General features: G+C 34.5%; 1 protein-coding gene across 1 annotated transcript; it reads left to right on the top strand.

Moving 5' to 3' along the window:
* Positions 1–3,286: 3,286 nt before the first annotated feature.
* LOC143620937 (GDSL esterase/lipase At1g28600-like) lies at positions 3,287–9,910 on the top strand. The gene is made up of 5 exons (XM_077092502.1): positions 3,287–3,533; positions 3,642–3,866; positions 8,979–9,127; positions 9,214–9,490; positions 9,596–9,910. The coding sequence occupies exons 1-5, from the start codon at positions 3,287–3,289 to the stop codon at positions 9,859–9,861; spliced, it is 1,164 nt and encodes a 387-aa protein (XP_076948617.1). The 3' UTR covers positions 9,862–9,910.
* Positions 9,911–13,982: the final 4,072 nt, after the last annotated feature.

The raw sequence follows: 13,982 nt of genomic DNA on the forward strand, positions 1-13,982 counted from the left end.
CGTTGCGAACGGTGTTCATAAGGCTAATCATGGGGTCTCGTACTCTAGGAGCACTTGAACTTGATGAAGACCCCCCCTGCGTAGGCATGTGTATGTTTGACCCATATTTATTTATATAAAAGTCATACATAAATTTAAAATTCAAGTTAAAATCATTTTGTGCCTCTGTTGAAAAGTTTGGGTCAACTTCATGCATATCTAAGGCTGAAAAAATTTCGTCTATCACACATTCAACCCCCGTAACATTTAACATTGGGTTTAAAGCGGCGGCGCAAGTAAAAATCGGTGGCAATTCAAGAAAGTATTTTTTTAATTTAAACTTCATTGGTAATATGATGTTTGAAAACATTGGACTTTTATTTTCAAATTCTTTAAGATTGTTAACGATTAAAAATAACTCCGAAAGAACCAAGGGACTTGTCGGATAATACGTTCCCGATAGTTTCGTAGTTGATGTTTTAAAAACTTCAAGAAAAGTCGATAAGTCATTGATAATTTCCCATTTCTCATTTGAAAAGGGGATTGCCAAATCATTCTCGGCAAGACTAGAATGAAACATTTGTAAAGTGTCTCTTTGTTTCAAAGCACTTTGAAACATTATGCAAGTGGAATTCCATCGATGAGGTACATCCCAATTAGCTCCCAAAGCTTTTCTTCCCGTATCTTTACAAAATTTTCTATAATCCATTTGTCTTTTTTTACTTTTCTTAAAAACTTCATGTAGCATTACTCTAAAATCGTTTATAACCGATGTAACCTCATCCGAAGCAAGTCCGTCTTGCACGATTAAATTAATGATATGTGCAACACACCTTGAGTGAAAAAATACACCATTGCAAATCGGCGTATATTTTAATTTATCAACCGCCGATGTATTATTCGACGCGTTATCAAATGCAATTGAAAATATTTTATTTTCTAGTTTATAAGTTTTTATAACATAATCTAAAATTTCAAACAAATTATCTCCCGTATGTGGATACTCAAAGAGTTCGAAAGCAATGGTGCGTTTCATCATTTCCCACGATGACGGGTCTACCCAATGAGCGGTGACACAAAGATAAGATTCGGGTAGACCATGTGGAGCCGACCAAACATCAGTAGTTAAGTTTATTCCCGTATTTATATTTTCAAAATATGCAATTAGTACCTCTTTGGCCTTCTTCCACAATTTTAAACAATAACGTTTAAGAGTATGACGACTTACGTGAGTGTATTGTGGTTGAAGCGTATCTCGAATCATGGCGGTTAAGCGAGGGTTGTCGAAGTGGCTAAACGGCAAAGCTTCTTGAATCACAAACTTCGCCATACGATCTTGAACTCGATCAATTTGGTATGTAAATATTCCGCCTTCACTATCCATTTGCGTTTGTTGCGACTCGACGTTCTGTTTCAACGCCCTGCAATACGGTCTTTCGATGTGTTTCTTCAAATTTGAATTCGAAAGTGGGTTTAAATAAATCCCACAAAACTTGCACCGAGCCTTCAATGAATGGTCACTCAATTCAACCAAATCCCAATTGCACCAAATCTCTTGATTACGATTATGAGGTACAATACGAACGAAACTTGGTCCGGCGGTGGAACCTTGACCAACCGATGATTGTGAGGCAGCCATAACAACAAATATGAATATAGAAGAAGAGAAAACAAGAGATTAGAGAACTCAGAACGTTGTAATAGCGTTTTTTTGTATTTTTTTGCGTTCGGGTTTGCGTTTTGAGTGTTGTGATGAACCCATTACACCAAATACCTATTTATACTAGTAGTGGGGTGTTTGGGGAGCCAAAAAACGGCCATTTTTGACCCCAACGGTCAAAAAACGGCCATAAAACCGTTTCCCAACGGCTAGAACCACTCCAACGGCTATAACCGGTTCCGAACCGGTTCCGGTCGAACCGGTTCCAGAACCGGTTCCGGTTCGGTTCCGGTTCCTACCCGGTCCACCTCCAAACATGTCAAACCGGTTCCGGATCGTCGGGTTGAAACGGAACCGAACCGGTTCCTACGAAAAACGGGTAGGAACCGGTTCGGTTCCGGTTCGGTTCCGTCGAACCGGTTCCAGGAACCGGTTTTGTTGTCCACCTCTACCTACACACACACACACTCTTAAAACAAAAATTCTATTTTTATTGGCTAGACGTCACATGACACTTATACCCTCAATTTGTATACCCCACTACACATAGCCTAATCGACGAAATCTTGACTGTTGACAAACTTTTTAGAAAATGTTACGAATTCCATCCTAAATTAACATCGTTTATATAGTAGTGTTTTAGCTCTTAATTAAATATATATATATATATATATATATATATATATATAGGATGAGTGTCATTACAGAATTGTTAAATTATTTAAGAACTTGAAGGAACCATTGAAAACTAACGTTTTTTTTAAATTTTTGTATGTTAACGTTCTTTGAGAGTAATTTTATCATTTTCTATATCTATATCTACGATACAATTTTAAAAATTAGTTTTTATACATATCTATGTTTTGTTTTACACCTATGTAAATTTATTTGTACATAATTTTACATATATGTAAACTTGTGATTAATATGTAATCAAATTTTTTTATATAAGTTATGATAAAACTACTCTTAAATAATGTTAATATATAAAAAAAATTAAAAAATTGTTTGGTTTTTAAGGGTTCCTAAGAGTTCTTAACTTTTTTAGAGTTCTTAAATGATACCAACCATATATATATATATATATATCCAATACAATAATATCTTAACGTACAATAGGTACGCGAAATCGATCCATGAAATCACATCCAAACATCTCGGAATCTTCAATACATATCCAATTAATCATTGGTTCACCGAAAAAAACAGTTTTGGATGATTAATCGATCAATTTTTCACTTTTTTCACGAAAACCGTTTTTGAGCGTTTTAGGGTTTGGTTGAGCGTTTAGTACTTTTGCCTTTGAGCGTCTCGCGTACTTATCGTACATTAAGGCATTGGCGTATAGTATCTCTACCCTATATATATATGCATTAAGTAAGCAGTACTAAAATAGTGAATTAGGATTTCCTTACATTTTGAAATAAATGATGTAAATTTTATGATAACATGCACAACTACATAGGTGGAAATAATGTAAATGCAAAATCAAACGTTACTTAGAGTTATGACATGTTCCAAGAGTAGATATGAGGCAAATAAGCTTTCTTTTTCCTCTATAAATTGATGAAAGATAGATGGATGGCCCATCAACCTTTCATCTAACTTGGTTATCACATTTTTCGGTTCAAGCCTCTCCTTTCTCCAATGGCCAATTCATCAACTTTCTACCTCATTCTAACGCTGTTATTGAGTTGTAACGTACACGTTAAGGGATGTTATACGTCAATAATAAGCTTCGGGGACTCACTCGCTGACACCGGAAACCTTAAACTACTTTCCAACAAATCCACTGGCCAGGCACCCCATTTCTGTTTTCCACCTTATGGAGATACATATTTTCATAACCCCACCGGACGTTGCTCTGACGGCCGTTTAATAATCGATTTCCTTGGTAATGCGTATATATAAAAATACATGTTAATTTGTTTAAGGAAGATTAATGTTGTTTTATGCTGTGACGTGTGAGTGAATATGTTTTTGTTATTGTTTGTATTTGAAGCTGAGAGTCTTGGGTTGATGTTAATACCACCGTCTCAAGGCCACAACTTTACCTTCAACGAGACGGGGTTCAGACCAGGAGTGAACTATGCGGTGGCTGGTGCGACGGCTTTGGATTCCTCGTTTCATGAAGCAAGAGGAGTTCACATTAAGACGAACGCATCTTTGGGGGTTCTGTTGGGGTGGTTCAAAAAGTCGTTGGGTCTAGTTTGTTCCACAGTTTCAGGTAACTAAGTCAAATTACCTACATGCACCAATTAATACTCAGCTTATAATATAATAATTAGATATAAACATTCTATTGATTCTTGGTAATTACGATACATATATATGAGTGTGCCTTTTGTGTGAGACATTTTTTAGAAATATACGAACGTACGTACATCAGTTTATATCACTACTAGAAAATTGTACATTTGCAACCTTTTTTAATTAAGTCACAAATATCCCTAAGGTTAATCCTCCTCCTCGACGGAATTTGGCCAATGGTTATTTATTTTGTTTATAGATTTTTTTTATATTCACGATCATTAACAGCCGACATTTTAGCTATAGTTTATTTTTCCTTCAGAATATGACGGCCGGTTTCAGTCATTTCTATTTTAATTTGAGTGTGATGTTTTTTTGCAACAAATAATTAATATTTAAAATTTTTAATATTTCTTCTGTTTTTTTTTTACCATTTTTGACTACAGATAACTCGTATTTAATTTTAAAATTTAGTTAAATACTTCAAGATTTGCTTATTGTTTTTGCAACCACATTAACCATACATATTGAAGAAGTTCTCAAGTTTAAATCTTATCTTAACTTTGTCTGATAGCAGTAGGTCTGTGATTGCGGGCATATGAGGTTGTCATATGCAATCAAGTTAAATATGATTCATTCAGACTTTAGACTGTTTGGTTTCAAACAGAAAAACATCTGAATAGTTAAAATTAGGTCCGAATCATTCAGACTTGTTGTTGTTGCTGAATGGTACAGAGGCTCATTCAGACCTGACTCATTCAGATCTGAATAAACCAAACAGCCCCTTATTCTATGTGAACTTTATTTGTTGGTCGTTCAAAATTATGCTGGATTTGTCGTTCAAATTAAAAAAAAAAATGCGACCTGTTACAACTTACAACGGCATTGATAATTTATATATGATCATTTTTATTATACTCTTTAATTAGTGGTGAATGTTGTATTAGATGTGCTATATTGATGTAGCTGCCTCTAGTTTTTATTTTCTTAGCATATTCTATTATATTTTCTAGTACACTACGTTTAAATGCATTATAAACTTGCGGTTCTCTTCGTATGCCCGTAAAAGAAACAAACATTGTTTGTTTGGTATTCTTTTGAGACAAAAAAATAATGTATAATTCAAGTTTATCTACTCGGACCACTCCTATAAGTAATCTTAATATGGTAAAACACAAAAACTAGAATATCGATTATATGGATTTATCTGTTTTTAAGGCTTTGCGTAGCGGGGAATCTGGGATTGTTTTTATAATATAGTAAACATCTCTTATACAACCCATCGATCTTCGTACTTCAATTATTGAATTCTATTTTCAGACGGCATAAATGTCTCTTTTTATTCTTTATTGTATGTATTTCCTAATATATCGTAACATACTAACATATTGTGTGGCTACCGTCTTTCTGAATTTAGCTATATGGGCATAGGGCAAAAGATAAGTTTCCTAAAACAAAATAATTTCCTTGAATAAATTTAAAGAAATGACCAAATCCATAGTCGGATGAAAACTAAACTTTGACGGTTTTAAAGCCGATTTCGAGGTTTTCTTTGTGAAAAATATTTTACTCCATACACAACTAGGTTAGGTACCAGTGTACTACACGGGTTGAACAATTAAAATATATAAGTCATAATTCTATAACTAAAAACTGGATAAATAAAGTGTGTATTACATTATACAAAAAAATATAGCTAAATTACAATTGTAGACTCACAAAGATATAAATATTTTATTTCATTTTTGCATAAAGATCTACTTATTCATTTTTGCAACACAAGGAAATGTTTACTGAATAAAGATGACACAAAAATTACGAAAGCACATCCAAAAGCACATAGCTAATACGTTGACAAACATTACAAAAGCACTTCCAAAAGAACATAGCTAAATTTGGATTTGCCTGTCAAAAGAAACATAAACACATTAGTAAATAATCTTTATTCATGAGAAATAGTTGAACACATGATTACAAGAAATCAAATTAAAACAACAGTTCAATATTTTGTTAAAGCATTACAAGTGGGAGTAAATACCGAGTATGGTATGGGATATATTTAGGGGTGAGCATAAAACCGAATTAACCGAACCGAAACCGAATGACCGAAAAAACCGAACCGAAAAAAACTGAACTGACGGTTAATTTTTGGTGATTGTGGATGGGACAGATGTCTCATGATTACAAGAAATCAAACTAAAACAACAGTTCAATATTTTGTTAAAGCATTACAAGTGGGAGTAAATACCGAGTATGGTATGGGATATATTATATTTTGAATTGTTTGACATGTTTCATCCCCTTCTAATTACTTTGTTCAACACATGAGCAATATAACTCAAAATGATTCACTTTTATATAAAAGATTGAAATTTTTCCTGATATTGAAGGGATATTAATATATTACATACGTTTGGTTATGGACAATCCTTTGGTTAACATGGTCAAATCCAAAATTAGTATAATAGGTGCAAGACTTGTTACCTTTCTGAAGGTGGTGGATACCAGTATACGCCATTGTAAGGTCGAGTAGAGTCTACGGTGACATACTTTATCCAAGTTGAAAGGAGATCAACCAAAACTCCATTGTTGTGCTTGAATATGAACTTAACCCCTTAAATTATTTGGAGTTATCGAATTTCCATTAACATCAAGAATCTTGATAGCTCATACCCCAATTTCCATCTTGTGGTTCCATCCCTTCCATCCCATCCCTAAAAATCTCCAATTAGTTGTGCTTCCCTGCTCATATATAAAGCAAACCAATAATTTAGAATCTTGAACGAATATTTGTAGTTACAAGGTTGTAGGTGAACATTTAAATAGAATCTTGAACAAATATTTGTAGTTACAAGGTTGTAGGTGAACATTTAAATTTCTAGTAATAAATGAGAATTAAATAACTATATACATATATACAAGTTAAAAAAAATAATATGCAAGATATCTATAGAGAAGAACATAATAACCAAACATTGTCTATAGGGTATATCTCAAACTCATTATCAAAGCAAACCAGATGTATTAAATAGAAGCACAAGTAAAAAATAAATTTAAAAAAAAACACACACTCCGTATCCCTTCCGATGACCTGATCATTGGTGTGATCTTTAATAATCCAATCACATATAGTCATTGTAAGTAAAAAAAACTAACCTCTATATTGGACCCTGTGATGCTCAACTTAATTTGTTATGATGTTCTTAACAAATTAGCAAGGAAATTGTTGTTAATTTCATCATGAACATACATGTTTGAATCATCATCTGGATCCTCTACAATGCAAACCTATTTTAGCACTCAAATTAGCACATAAAGACAATACATAAACTCATTAAGGATAATGAAAAAGAATGTACATATAACATCAAAATCACAAGCCAAAAAATTACTCGAAATATGCCCATTATATGCACAAACTACAATAGCACCATCAACTTTAATCATAATGTCTTTTCAGAATCCTCATCCTAAATTACAAGAATTGTAAAAATCAGGGCTAAAAATTTACCTTTTTTAACCTCAAAATAAAGAACTATGTAACTTACATTCTTATCTTTAAGGCAAGGGTCTAATTAATTGCTTCGATAGTATGTGTCCCAGAGCCCCGAACCAAATATGTCAACGGCTAGCGACCACAACTAATAGATTATGGAGGATTCTAGAAGTCACATACAAAGCATAAGAATTGGAATAATGAAATACTGTCATCTTCTTCATCATAATCATCCATGTTAAGTTTATCCAATCCATTTACAATATAATGAATATTGGACCCACCTTCCCTGAGAGCATTAGTTGCTTTGCTCAATTTCATCAGGCTGTTTGGATGCATCATCATCATCACTCATATCTTTCAAGCCTTCATCTTTCTCATTTTCAGCTTCAACATCAAAACTGTAAACATCAAATTGAAGTAAACCCACAGACCAATTACTCCAAACATCCTCACAAGTCACAATCATAACGCAAATTCATTAAAAATAATAATAAAACCCAAACCTTTTCAATTAGGGCAAGCTAATTGGTGAATTAGGAAACATAAAAATTGCAAGTTAAATAACATACCTTCCATTTTTGAATCTTTAGAAGATGGGTGGTTGTTCTTCGATTGAATTGAATCGATCCAGAGTCGATTGTTCATTTATTGATGCAAATGAATCCGGAGTCGATTGAATTGAATTGAATCTTTAGAAGATGGGTGGTCGTTGAACAATTAAAAACTCTTCATTGAATATGAATCCAGAGTGATTGAATTGAATCTTTAGGGATTGAGGAAAGTTCGTAATGTTATTAACCCGTGGAATAAAAATAAATAAAAAATAAAACCTCAATAGTATGGCATGGCGGGAAAATAAAATTTTTGATGATTGTCGATGGGACAGCTATCTTATTTCGGTTTTCTTTATTATAGAGTTTAGATTTTTACACGATTTTAATTAGAAAGTACACAAACACACATATTAACACTCTAGTGACTTTTAGTATAATGAAAAACTTTTTCTACTATACCTTGTGCTTCTCTTATTGTCAAAACATGAAAATTAAATAAGTTTAAACTCTAAATTTAAGCAGTCAAATATGAGACAGTGACGTACCTAGTGCATTGAAGGGAAGAGAGGCGTGTGGGTATTGGGAATTTAAGCAGTCAAATATGAGACAGTGACGTACCTAGTGCATTGAAAGGAAGAGAGGCGTGTGGGTATTGGGTGGGTGGGGGGGGGTGTTTCTTTCTTTTTCCTTTTAGTGTTATACGTAGGTGAAAATCTCGACCGCGTACCACAAACTTTTGCATTCACCCCCAAAGAGATCCATACTTTAAGAATTGACTTTCAGGTGATTCATATGAAGGAGTATAATTAAATAAAATAACGAATAGGCTAAATACATGAACGTGAGTATTCTTTCACTTAGCGTTAAAGAAATTCTTCAGAGTTGTTCGATATAAGGTTAATTTGTAACCTCAATCGAGCAATTCAGTAATATAGGGAACATGCCAATTGAAGAATTTGTTTTTATGTGCAGTAAGTTGATAGTTTTTATATCATAAATAAACCTTTTTAATGGTTAACATTATTAATCATTGCAGAATGTAAACAATTAATCGGAAGCTCTTTGTTTCTAGTGGGAGAGATTGGGGGTAATGATTACAATCATGCATTAGAATCCGGCAAATCTTTAACTGAAGTTGAAACATATGTACCATTTGTGATTAACGCCATCATCTCAGTAGTCAATGTGAGCAAATACTTGAATTTTCTTATGCTACAAGTATAAATATAGTAATTTGTTTGTCAACTTCGTGGTTATACTCGAAAACACAGGAACTTATTGAGTTAGGTGCTCAAACACTTGTTATACCGGGAAACCTACCAATTGGATGCTCTGCTACTTATTTGACGATCTTATATGGTTCTAGCAAGGTTCAATATGATAATTCTACCGGATGTATTACACAGTTGAATAAATTTTCCGAGCACCACAACGAACTTCTTCAGACAGAATTAAATCAAATCCGAGAGGTTCATCCTAAGCTCGATATCATCTACGCTGACTACTACAATGCTGCTATGCAAGTTTTTCTCTCTCCTAATACATATGGTACATATATAACATGATGTTTATTCACACATATCAATGATATTATTCAAGCTAAGTTATATACGTGTTCAAGTTGATGACTTTGAAGTTTTGGCAATTACATAAGATTCACATATGGTGCTCTAAAGGCATGTTGTGGTGGTGGAGGGCCGTTTAACTATAATGCGTCAATAGCTTGTGCAGACCCATTATCGGCTACATGTGCTCAACCAGAAGTATACTTTAACTGGGATGGATTGCACTTGACTGAAGCTGCATACAAGCTTATCTTTAAGAGCTTATTCGAAGGGTCATACACTACACCCAAATTTAAGTCATTATGCCATACATTAAAGTTAAAAGCAGTAGGAAGATTGTTAAGTTCTACGTAAGTTAGTGGAAAATTTATAAATTCTTATAAGTTTCTATTTTCAAGTAATAGTTATAACCGGGACACTGGCTATTTTATTATTAATTAACATATTATACGGCTTGTGATGTACAAAAACAATGTATCTACACATATATTTTTAATATTGCTATTTTGTATAAATACTTTCCCCAAAATTCGGTAACTGTAACTTGAATAGCATTATAGTTTTTTTGTGTTTTGGTAACGTAAGGCTGTTTGGTACATAGAATTCATCGGAATAGGAATTTAAATGCTTTCAAAACGTGTTTGGTTGGCACTAGATGATATTATAATTTTTTCCTTCAAATTTTCTTCACTAGGAAAAAGTGAAAGTTGCTATGATTCTATTAGGCAATGTAATATTTAAAATTCTTTAGAAGTAATCGCATATGCCAAAAAGACCCCATAATTTTATCAATTAAAATAGGATACAAAGTTTCATCGAAACTGATGTGTGGGTGAAATAGGGTGCATTAAGTGTTTAATGCTGTATGTTTTAATTGTTTATATCTATCGAACACGATTACTTTGATTTGTTTTATGGTGTTTGAAGCTTAAAGGAGCTAATTTGGAACATTCACGATGGTTAAAATACGAAGATTGGACGTGATTTCGGAGGATACAAATGGATTGGAAATGAAAGTAATGGAATATGATATGATAGAGAGTTGAAATACGAAGACGTGGCCGCAAACAGGGAGGAAAATGGAGTTGATCGAGATGAAGATTTTATGAAGAAAACAATATATCAAAGAAAGTTGTCAAAGTAGCTTACAGCGGCCTCATCGTAGGCTACGGGCTTAAGACTCTGCCTTACAGTCTTTGTTTTATTCACACCCCGCCGTAAGCTACGGTGGCTTGACTGTAGCTTACAGCGGGCTTGACGCAAAAAGTATGATTTTTGGGTTTTACTTCCATATAAAAGCTCTGCTAAACCCCTAGTTAATTATCATTCGTACTCTATCACTTTGGGACGATCTTGGAGCCATCTTTCACCATCTGAACACCTCTCAATCACTAAATTATCCATAAATCCATCCTTCCGACCAAGAATCAAGAAAACCATGATGCAGAGGCAATGCTAAATCACTTGTGATCGCTTCAGGTGTAGGGTTTGTATGAACTGATTGTTTTGTGACTTCTATGTATGATTGGATTGAGATTTGATTTACTCACTCGGTTAATCTAGCTTATGTTTCTTATAACTGATTAAACAATTATTTTTCTGGGATTCCCTTTTCTTATCAATCAATTGGTTTGTGTTCATCAACATTTAGAATTAAGTTCTTATCGGCATTGAACCTAGGACTGTCAGTTCGTGTCTAAATGTGTTTAACATGTTAGAGACCACACGATTAACACAAGTATCAAACGTGAAATCGTTTAACAATTGACTTTGGTGGTTTGAGCATGATAGTTATACGCTTTATATACCAAAAGAGAGAAATGATGTACTCTAGCTTTTTGGCAATTACATAGGATTCACATATGGTGCTCTAAAGGCATGTTGTGGTGGTGGAGGGCCGTTTAACTATAATGTGTCAATAGCTTGTGCAGACCTATTATCGACTACATGTGCTCAACCAGAAGTATACTTTAACTAGGATGGATTGCGCTTGACTGAAGCTGTGTAAGGCCCCGTTCCCCGTAGCCCTACTTTAGCGTCGGATTTACTCATAAACACAGTTCTACGAATCAGAGTTTATTAAAATTTTCGCGGAATATAAAATGTAACCGTTTATTACAAAACATTTAATCTTTTACTTAAAACCGTAACATAAGTTATCATGTGAAAACATCATTTCTTCCATCATCAAATGCCATCCGTTCAATCAATGCCATGTGCCAACCTCATGCTAGCTCCTTAATCATATTCACCTGCGTGCATACTAAAAGTCAGCTACGCTGAGTGAGTTCTAGTTAATCAGGCGACATACAATACATACACATATCTTACATACATACATATCTTATCCTTGTATAAATATCCATAAGAGGACGTCACATAATATCTATTAAAAGAACAATTACTATTACTCTACTATTTATATTCTCCATAGAAGGACACTATATATATATATATATATATATATATATAGATAATCTCCATGGAAGGAACATCCTATATACTTCCATAGAAGGAACACTATGCTTTCCATTAAAGGAACACTATACTTTCCATCAAAGGAACACTGGGCTTTCCATTAAAGGAACACTATGCTTTCCATCAAAGGAACACGAGGCTTTCCATTAAAGGAACACTATGCTTTCCATCAAAGGAACATTCTATAAAATATCCGTAGAGGGAACTATATATATAAGTTATCATTTAATATCCATATAAGGAGACAATCATCGCTATTCTTGGCAATACATGCAATATTCGAAGATCGTTCACGTATCGACAAGTAATCATCCCTGCATTACATACAATATCCATATCTTTATTTATAACCTCACGGTACATGCAATATCCGAAGATCGTTCACGTACCGACAAGCAATCATTCGTACCGTACACGTATATCACATAGGGCATACACTTATCACTTAGGATAAGTGTATTAACTGATCACATCGAGTATGCACACAGCCCCGAAAAACATAACAAGGAAGTGGGGCTAGAAACTCACCTGAACTCGGTTACTTCTTCCGTTACTGGTTACTCCCTTGGTTGGCTGTGCACGGCTAGCAGTATAACAATTATGCGTATTGATTACTATCACTTTTCATACCGCGTTTCTAGTTAAATTATTACCCTCAATGAACGGGGGTCTGGGGGCAGCGCCCCTGGCAGCGGGGTCTAGGGGCGGCAGCCCCTAGCAGTGTCCAAGGGGCAGAGCCCCTAGCTGGGGTCGAGCTGCCAGGTCAGCTTGGAAAAATTTTATTTCTAATAGTTGTCTTATCACATTTTTCATTAGGATTTTAACTTATTATCTAATTCACCATCTCCATCGCTTTAAATTAAGCCTAATTCGTTATGAAAACATAGCCTAATTCGTTATCCTGCACATGACCTGATTCGTTATCTTGCCAGAACGAATTGGTGAACTGATTCGTTATCTTGCCAGAACGAATTGGCTAATCAATTCGTTACTTTTTCTTAACGAATCACATCAGTCTTATCCAGACTTTGACCCTGAGGTCAAAGCCAAAATCGATATGAACACAGAACAGTCAAACTACATCAGTTATGCGATTAAACCTTCATTCCTTAACGAAATATCATGATTTAGGTATCAATGAAATCGTCTATGCATCGCCTACAAACCCTAACCATTCAATCATTCATATATCGGGTTTTAAAGGTGCGATTCGAGCATCTATATTACGGGTCTTTTTAGTGTAACGGTTAACCTAACAAACTGTAATGGATTTCAGTGAGGTTTGCTTTGTTAGGTTCGTTTTTATCATATGTATACAGATATAAGACTACCTAAACGAATCCGGATCTAAAGGAACGATTTCTAGTTATAAACGTACCTTAAATTAGTCGGTTTACGAACACGGTTAAGCCTTGATGTTGTTTTGGTTCTTCACGACGATTTAGCACCAACGGGTTCAGGTTTCCACCTTCGAATCTTGGCTCGGGTTGTAGGATGGTGTTTGTGTGTGTTTATCAAGGTGTAGGCTATGGTGTAGATTTGGATAAAAATGTAAAGGATTAGGGTTTAAGGGGTATTTATACTCCCTTAAGCACATGGACCTAAGGCCCATCTTTCCCTTTTGGTCCATAGCTAATTCCATCTAAAAGTCTACTTATCCTATCATATTTTATTATTATTATTATTATTATTATTATTATTATTATTATTATCCGAACGAAAAATTGGGATGTTACAAGTCTTCCCACCTTAAAGAGGTTTCGTCCCCGAAACCTAGCTCATTCCTTGTAGGAGGAACACTTCTTGCATTCACGCACTTTCTTGGATCGTCTTTGCTTTATGGGTTATCCTCCTTACTCCTGACTTGCAGTTACCGAGCTATGTTCATGTGCTTTATCTATTTAAGGTAGCTTTTCCATGAGGCCCTCGATGTTACAAGTCTTGTTTCGTCCTTCCACGGGACCATGTTTCGTTCTACTTAACACTATTGTCTAAAA

The sequence above is a fragment of the Bidens hawaiensis genome, unplaced genomic scaffold (assembly GCF_021521415.1).
Source record: "Bidens hawaiensis isolate Kalapana, Puna unplaced genomic scaffold, B.hawaiensis_p1.1 tig00002735_1, whole genome shotgun sequence".
Taxonomy (NCBI): Eukaryota; Viridiplantae; Streptophyta; class Magnoliopsida; order Asterales; family Asteraceae; genus Bidens; species Bidens hawaiensis.